Source organism: Haliaeetus leucocephalus, unplaced genomic scaffold, assembly GCF_000737465.1.
Source record: "Haliaeetus leucocephalus isolate CR32 unplaced genomic scaffold, Haliaeetus_leucocephalus-4.0 Scaffold339, whole genome shotgun sequence".
NCBI lineage: Eukaryota > Metazoa > Chordata > Aves > Accipitriformes > Accipitridae > Haliaeetus > Haliaeetus leucocephalus.
Genome location: NW_010972775.1, coordinates 1,947,179 through 1,955,693, shown reverse-complemented (window position 1 = coordinate 1,955,693; position 8,515 = coordinate 1,947,179). Strand labels below are relative to the sequence as shown.

General features: G+C 59.8%; 1 protein-coding gene across 1 annotated transcript; it reads right to left on the bottom strand.

Moving 5' to 3' along the window:
• Positions 1-406: 406 nt before the first annotated feature.
• On the bottom strand, positions 407-8,481 carry LOXL1 (lysyl oxidase-like 1). Its single transcript, XM_010572237.1, has 6 exons — positions 7,428-8,481; positions 2,426-2,534; positions 1,379-1,516; positions 911-1,067; positions 723-818; positions 407-526 (listed from the first exon to the last, which is right to left on the bottom strand). Exons 1-6 carry the CDS (start codon positions 8,479-8,481, stop codon positions 407-409), a joined length of 1,674 nt encoding a protein of 557 aa, XP_010570539.1.
• Between the last annotated feature and the right edge of the window lie 34 nt (positions 8,482-8,515).

The window sequence follows — 8,515 nt, the reverse complement described above, 5'->3', positions numbered from 1 at the left end:
GCAGGTGACGTCCCTCTGGCCCTGCTCCCATCAAGATCTGAAAGAAGACAAAAAAAAAAAAAAACACAAACCAAAAACCAACCCAGGATTTGAGAAATGCGCTTAGGAAGACATTCAAAAAAGTTATTTCAAAGGCGGCAGGGGGGTTCTTTTGAAAGTCAGCTTCATTATTCCCTGGAATAACAAGGAAATTCAATATAAATACTCAAAAGGGAGCGAGACACCAGCCCCCAGCTCCATCGCTGGCCAAATCCAGCTTTTTTTTTGATGCTTGCAGAGAAAACCCAAATGAAAGGGAGAAAAAAAGGAGTTACACTACTCAGGTCCAACCCCCATCTCTAGTTTTTTTGATGGCCAAGGGAAGAACAGAGAAGGAGAGATGGACAGAGAAGGACAGAAGGACATCTTACTGGGAAATCTTGCAGTTTGTCGTGGCGACGTAGCGTCCGGTGTAATGGATGTTGCACCTCACCACATTGTTGGTGAAGTCTGACTCCAGGACGATGTATTTGGGGTTCACTTGAACCTAAAAATGGGGGAAAGGGAAGGAAAAACACCCCCAAAAATTACTAAGAAGGGGGACGAGCAGCGCCTAAACCTGTGTTAAAGGGATGGCACAAAAAAAAGTGGGTGGTCCCGAACCCGATGGTTAAGAGGATCCCAAGCCGCCCCCAAATCAGTAATGTTTGCCCCTAAAAATCTCCCCCAACAACCCTGGCCACCTTTAAGACGTAATTCCCCGGCTGCACGTCCGTTATATCGATCCACTGGCAGTCAATGTCGGCGTTGTAGGTGTCGTAGCAGCCCGGGCTCAAGCCCTGCGGGGAGAAAAGGGGGTTCAGGGTATGCTGGGGGGGTGGCGTGTGAACCCCGAGGAGCCCTTCAAGCTTCCTCCCCCCCGCAAAGGCACCTGGGTGTGGGCCGTGCAGGCGTAACGCTTCAGGTTGCCGAAATCACAGGTGGTGTCCTCCAGGCAGAAGCTGGCCTTGTGGCCCTCGGCCACCTTCCTCCCTGTGGTGGCATCCAGCAGGTCGTAGTGGCTGAACTCATCCATGCTGTGGTAGTGCCTGGGGACAGAGGGAGGGACGACGACAGAGTCAGGGTGACCCCCGAATGGTGCCGTCCCCTCCCCAGATGGGATTCTGGGGGCTGCCCATCAACGTGGGTCCACACCGGCTTGCCAGCTCCCTCCTTGGGGACATTAACTGCAGGAGCTTGGTGGCTTTAGGGACAAAGAGGGGAAGTAAGGTAACACCCCCCCACCCCACCCCGCCCCAAGCTCTCAAAGCAAAGCCACAAAAAGGGGGAAAGGCCATTAAAAAAGCCTTAAAACTGCCATGAAAAGGGGGGCTGATGGAGGGGAGGTGGGGACACTCACTGGTGGCAACTGTGCCATTCCCAGCTGTGCCGGGGCCGGCTGGGCAGAAAGTCGGCTGTGCCCTGGTTCTTCACCCGCTGGGGAAACCGCAGGAGCACCCGCACGTCGTAGTCGGTGGCTTCGGCGGTGTAGGCGGTGCTGGGGACATCAAGGAAGGTCAATGCCAACGTCCACCCCCCACCCCAGCCCTCGGCCCCAGCCCCGGGGGACAGGAGCTCTGGCAGGTTCAGCCCTGGCACCCCTGGGGAGGCAAATCTCCAGCGATCGCCTCTGTAGGGAGAGTTTCCTCCGTGGAAAAGGAAATGATGAAAAAAGAAGAGGGAGAGGAGAGAAGGTCCCCTGCCCTGCAGCACTCGCCAGACCCTTCCTTTGTGCTTTGCTTTGCTCTTTGCTTTGCCCTTTCCTTTCCCCTTCCCTCTTTCCTTCTCTTCTCCTCTCCTTCATCCTTCTACCCCTTCCCTTCCCCTTTCTGCTTCCCTTTACCCTTTCTTGCTCCTCTCCTTCATCTTTTTCCTCCTTCCCTTTCCTTCTTCCCTTTCCCATTCTTTCCTCCATCCTTCTCCTCCTTCCTCTTCCCTCTCCTTCCCTTTCCCCTTTCCTTCTCTCCTCCACCCTTCTTCTCCTTCCCCTTCCCTTTCCCATTTCCTCTTTGCTTTGCTTTTCCCTTCCCTTCTCTCCTCCTTTCTTTTCCTTCACCCTCCTTCCCTTTCCCCTTTCCTCTTCCCTACCCTTCCCTTTCCCCTTTCCTTTTCTCCTCCATCCTTTTCCTTCATCCTTCTCCTTTCCCACCCCTCTTCCCTTTCCCCTTTCCTATCCTTCACTTGCCTTCTCCTCTCCTCCACCCTTCTCCTCCTTCCCCTTTCCTCTTCCCTATCCTTCCCTTTCCCCTTTCCTTCCCCCTCCTCCATCCTTCTCCTCCATCCTCCTCCTCCACCAGCGCGTCCCCCATTCCTCCCCATCTCCCCCTCACCCCAGGACCCCCCTGTCTCTCCCCATGTCCCCCCCGGCCCCAGGACGCAACCCACACCCCCCCATGGCTGCTCCTACCTGGCCAGGCACTTCTCCTCAGCCGCGCAGCGCAGCGAGTACAGGTGAGCTCGCTGCACGTAGGTGGACGCTTGCACGTAGTTGGGGTCCGGCACCAAGTCGGGGAGACCTGCCAGGAGGACGGGGACAGCCCTGAGGACGGGGACAGACCTTGGGGACAAGGCTCAGGGACGCCGCGGTGCCCTCCTCGAAGCAGCCAGCCCCGACCTCCTGGGGAAGTTTTGCTTTGGTCACCACCATGTTTTTTTAATTTGAAGCTGCAGATGGAAAATCCTCCCTCTCCCTCCCCTTCCCCCCCCACCCCGGGTTCCTGCTGGCAAATCCCAGTCCTCCATTTTCCTACAGCGGGATTGCTCAACCCGTCCTCCTGGAAGCGATTACACCCAGCCCTGGACGGCCACCCTGCAAGGGGTTATTGGGGTCCCCCTGAGCCCCTGGACTCCCACCCCTGTGGCAGCCAGGAACGGGGGGTGACAAGAGCCCCCAAAAAGGGGGGGTTCCTATTTCCTGCCCTGCTTCCTGTTTTTCACCCCAAACCAGGGGTGAGAGTGGGGGCTCTGCTGACCCCAGGCCCCCCCCCCCCACGCCTTTAGCCCTCCTCTCCTTCAATTCCTGATGTCGCCCTGTGCTTGGGGCCAAGCCAGAGCAGGCTGCGGACAGACAGACAGACAGCTAGCCACAGGGATGGGCGGGGGCTGCCTCACTTTCCAAAAGCATTACAGAGCCCAGCTGGAGCCAGAACTTACCCCCCCCCCCAGCAACGCCCTTTCACACCTCCCCTTCCCAAAGGCTCCTCCGGGACCAGCGACCCTGAAAGCATCCTTACATCTGCCCCTCGAGACAGACCGGGATGGGAGGGGACGGCCCCCAGGCGCTCCGTTCCTCAGTTTCCCTTCTCACAGCCCACTGCAAAGTCAAGCCCTGCTCCGCAACAACCTCTGCTTAGCATCTCTCCTTCCTGCGAGCTCACTGGCCTGTCCCCATCCCCATCCTCGTCCCTGTCCCCATCCCTATCCTCGTCCCCATCCTTGTCCTTGTCCCCATCCTCGTCCCCATCTTCAACCCCATGTTCACCTACATCCTCATCCCCATCCCCGTCCCCATCCTCACTCTTCATCCTCATCCTCACCCTCTTACCTGTCCCCATCCCCATCTTCATGCCCATCCCCATCCTCAACCCCATCCCCACCTTCATCCCCATCTTCATCTCCATCCTCATCACCATCCCCTTTCAAGGGACTGGGGGGGGGGGCTCCAGCCACATCAGCTCCTCCCTTTGCACCCAGACACTTGCCAGCACGTTTCCCTTTTTTCCTCTCCTATTTCTTTATCCCTATTTTCCCTTTTTTTCCATGGGCAAAAAGAACAATGCCTTCTTGTTTCTTGGCCTGCCTTCCCTCGAGGGATCACGTCACTCCATTGGAGCTCGTTTCCTGCCCCGCTTGCTTGGTCATCGCTGCTGATGTAATACCCCGGGGGGGGGGCGCGCACACCAGGGGAGAAAATTGGGAGAGCTTGGAAAGACTTCCCCCCCCTTAAAAAAATTAATAATAAAAAAAATGATGGACAAAGACCCCTGGGCCCCATCCCACTTGCAAGAGGAACATTTGTCATCATTTATAAACCAGCTTTTCCTCCCCGCTGTTGTTTATAATAAATTCTTGGACGCTCCGGAGAGAAACCCGACTCCTTTACCAACGGGGAGTTATATTTTCCCCCCACGACGGAGCTCGCCCTGGATGGCCCCGTTGTTATTGTAGGGTCTCACGCCTGGTTTTCGGCTCAGGCCCGGCAGCGAAGGGTCAGACCGCAAGCGCCGGCATCGCTGGGGTTAATGGGATGGCAGGATCCGGCCTCACCACCCTCCAAATGTCCCCTTATCACAGCAGGGCACCGAACTGTCCCCATCAGGGGCTGGCCAAATCCTGATCCTTTTTGATGAGCCAGCACTTTTCCACCTCCTGCAAGTCAGGGGGCCTGGCAGCCCCCCACTATCGCCTCCAAAAAGGGACAACCACAGCAAGAAAATGTTTGTTTTTCCTCCTCCGCCCCTCAGCCTGCCCCGGGGAGCTGCCAGAGAAGATTTCCTTCTTATTCACCATGAAAATTAGAATAATAAAAAAAGGCAGGCCTGCTCCCTGCCGTGCTGTTTGTGCAGGTGTGCCGGGCTTAGCCGAAAAATCCCAGCTCCAGCAGTTTTCCGAGAGGGCGGCTGCTTCGCCTCCCTGTGCCCGGCAAGTGCTGGGTCCCCGCCCTGGAGATGCAGAGACCACTGACGGGGGGTGGCTGTGAGCAGTGGGGATGGGGACTTGGGGACACCCCCGAGCGACCAAGACGCACCCCTTCGTTCCTCCATCCCACCCCTGCGGCATGCCTCCTCCAGCACCTCCTGGTGCACCCCTTCATCCCCCCCATCCCAGCCCCACTGAATCTTCCCCCAGTCCCCCATTGGTTGTTAAATGCCTTAAGATAGCAAGAAAATCAACCCAAACTCATCCCCAAGCCCAGAAAAGGGAGACTTTCCCAGAGAGAGTGTCACCTCCTGGCTCAGGTGCCCCATCCGTGGGTGATGGCATCCTCAGGAGCCACCACGAGTCAAGCTTAGTGGGTACCGAAATCCCCATCACCCCATGGGATTTCCAAAACCCGCTCCCATTCAAAAACCAACCCAGGGCGACCCGTTCGCACGAGGGAAAGGCAAAAAACCCCTGCTGGAGATGGAGGAAAGCAGAAAGGAGGGGTCTGGGGAGGGGTGAGGGTGAGGAAGCCCCTGAAGATGCCTCCTGGGGGGTGGTCAAAAGCGGGGAGCACCGGTAAGACCCAGCACCTCGGTTGAACCCCACGAGGAGGGGTGGGCTATCTGTCCCCACGGCTTAGATGCCACGTGGGCTTGGATTTCACCAGACATGACCTCCTTTGCATGAGGTCACTCGGGTCCTGAGCGAGACTCGGGTGACGCTCGGGTCTTCTGCAGCAGTCGCGAGCAGGAGACGTGAAGACTTTTGGTGTCTCCTCCCCATCTCCTTGCCAAAGCCCAATCTGCTGCATTTATCCCCTTCCCTTGACCAAGCCACATGAGAAGATCCTCTCCCACCTCCGCCATGGCCTGGCCACCTATAGATTTAGGGCTGGAAACTAATTCAGCTCTCACCTTCTAAGATGTCTTCTTTGGCTGGTTTGGATGGAGGGAGGCGGCCGACCCCCAGTGCTCATGCAAGCCCCAGTAAACCCCCTCATAAAAGCTGTTGGGATCTAATTGCTTAATTAACCCCCCAGGTGCCCCAGCGAGGGGCTGGGAATGCCGCGCATTCCTGGCGGAGCCGGCCGGGATTAGGAGGCTCTTAAAGAGCTTAGGCGCATAATTAACATCTGATTCGGCTTTATAAAGTGTTTTGACCAATTAAGAAACCTGCCTGAAGGGTGGCCCTGCAGGTGACAGGCTTGGAGGTTTTTTTGGTGACCCCCAAGGAGGTGACAGCTTTCCCCAAACAAAGCTTGGCTGGAGAGAGCAGCCCGTGACCCGGAGGAGAGGCCAGGCAGTGGGGTGGCCCCAGAGAGCCACCTCCCTGGACTGATCGGATGATCTTTAGTCCCTTCTTTAGATTTATTAAGGAAAAATGTGAAGAAGGAGGCTGGGGGCTTCTGCACCGAGAGGTGGGTGTCCCGTTGCTGGGCTCACTGGCCAGCAAGGGTTGTCCACCCACCCATGAGCACCCCGATCCCCCTGGCAGAGCCGCAGCACCTCCACCTCCTGCCCGAGCTTCCAGGGATCCTTGAAGGACACAGCCTTTGCCAACAGGGAGAAGATAAGCTTGCCAGGCATCTTCCCACTTCCCTCTGTCACCTCGGGACATCTGCAGGGCAGCCGTCCCCAGGCACCCCTCCCTGGAGCCACGGGACCGCCGGCATCCCTCATCCCTGCATCCCTCATCCTTGCATCCCTTGCCCGGCAGGAGCGGCTGCTCCCGTCGAGGCAGTGGGAGATGCGGAGGAAGATCCTCTCTGCGCAAACCCTGTCCCCAAGCTCTTTCACACACATCTTCAGCAGGGCCGGCCGGACCTCGGGCTGACCCAGCCCGGCTGCTCTCGCTGTGTTTACTCGCTCGCACGCAATGAGGCAGGGCTGGGACGAACGCTTCCCCCAGTACAAACCCTCTGGGATGTTTTTTTCCCAGAAACCAGGGACGGGGCTGGATGGGTTATGGGGTCAGACAGGTCAGAGGCTCCAGCTGAGATGGCTTTCCCGAGGGACAGGCAGGGAACAGATCCCCCAGGCTGCTGCTCCTCACACCCTCCAGCCTTGCTTCCAATTTCACCATGGAGCAAAAACACTCTCAGCAAGCCTCAGCCAAAAGCCACAGGATTTCATCAGGATTGGGGTCAGTAGGACGTGAAACGACGGCGTCCCTGCTGCGACCTTGGTCCCCTGCTGCGGCCGGCACGGGGCGGGCAATGGGGGAGATCGGCCCCGGGTGAGGCAGCACAGATCCACCCGTAAACCAAGGCAAGAGTGCCCCGGCACAGGGCACACGGCCGGGATGACCTGGGACACGGCACTGTCCTACCCCAGGAGCACAGCGTGCCCCCCAACCCACGGCACGCAGCCACCCCGTGCCGGCAGGATGACCGAGGACATGGTCACAAGCGCACCCCACAAATACAGGATGACCTGGGACGTGCCACAGACCCACCCCAAGCTCAGACCCCGCTGGGACTTGCTCCTTCACCCCCCCTTCCCTTTCCTCTCTCTTTTTTCACCCCTTCAAACATCATTCCCAAAACACGGAGGGTCTCCAACAGCCCCTTGGTGGCCCCTCGGTGGCCGCCCAGCCGCATTTGTCCCCGTAGCACCGGGACAGCATCCTGGGAGAGTGACCGGCACCAGACGTGGGTGCAGAGGGCTCTGCCCTCGGGGATGCCTTCTCCCCAGGTGAAGGAGCACCCAGGGCACCGTCCCACCCCGGGGAGCTGCCACCCGCCCCAGGGTAGCCCCCAGACTCACCCCGTCCGCCGTGGCTGGGCCTGTAGACGCTGCCCACGCTGACCCGGGCTTGGCTATCGGGGACGGCTTGCGGCATTTCGGGGCTCCTGGCGGGCAGGTAGGGCTCGGGCCGAGGAACCCCGTAAGGTTCTGGCGCCCGAAAAGGCAGCTGCGGCTCGTAGGGTGGGTACTGGCCGCCGTACCCCGTCCCGGTGGGAGCTTGTAGGTTATCCGCCGACGCGACGCCGTGGCCGGCGGGTTGCCGGTTGGCGTACGAGTCCGGGCCGCCCTGCTCCGGCGAGCCCCCCGCGTCATGGTACAAGCTATGGGAGTACCGGCGGTCCAGCCCATCGACCGGTTGAGGGGCGGCGGGCACATAGGGGCGTTCGGCCGCCGGGTAGTAACCCTGGGCTCTATAGGGGCTCTGCTCCTCCCCGTAGTCCTCGTAGCGTGCCCGGGCTTGGAAGGGGTACACCACGCTGGCGCCCGCTGCCGCCGAAGCCACGGCCGCCCCGCCGGCGCCCCGGTAATAGGTGTACGCCTCGTCGTACGCCCGGGGCGCCTCGTAGGGCTCATACTGGGGGGCGAAGGGGAACTGGGGGTACGCCGGCTGCCCGACGGAGGCGTAGGCGAAGGAGGAGGAGGAGGACGAGGAGGAAGGTTGGCGCGAGCGGCCGGCGGGCCGTACCCGTTGCGAAGCGGTACTGTCGCCCACCGGTCCCTCCCGCCAATTTTCGGGCACCTGCCCGAAACCGAAGGGATGCCTCGTCTGCCCCCGCACCGTCTCGGAACCCGGCCGCGGCGGTACCACCGGTGCCTGCCGCCGAACGTTGCCCGTTCCTCCTCCGCTCATCGCTCCCGCCAACAACAACCGGTTCCCTCCGGGTCTCTCTTGCCCGGCCGGGACGTACTCGGCGCCGGTATTAAGCAAGCTGTAAACGCGGCCGTTGTTCTCCCACTGGATCAGCTGCCTCCAAGGCTGCCCGCCGCCGCCCGCCTGCTCCTGCCCGCCCGCCAGCAGGCACAGCCCGCAACCCAGCGCTGCCCACAACCCCCAAGCTCCCCCCGGTTCCATCCCGCTGGCCGTTTCCGCCGCTTTTTCCCCCCCC

What these genes read in the sequence shown, in the direction of transcription:
- LOXL1 (XM_010572237.1), bottom strand. Translation starts at nt 8,481, where the DNA reads ATGGAACCGGGGGGAGCTTGGGGGTTGTGGGCAGCGCTGGGTTGCGGG. An exon ending in GAGGAGAAGTGCCTGGCCAG is followed by an intron (nt 1,517 to 2,425) that starts GTAGGAGCAGCC and finishes TGATGTCCCCAG; the next exon opens with CACCGCCTACACCGCCGAAG. An exon ending in CGGGGAATTACGTCTTAAAG is followed by an intron (nt 527 to 722) that starts GTGGCCAGGGTT and finishes CCCCATTTTTAG; the next exon opens with GTTCAAGTGAACCCCAAATA.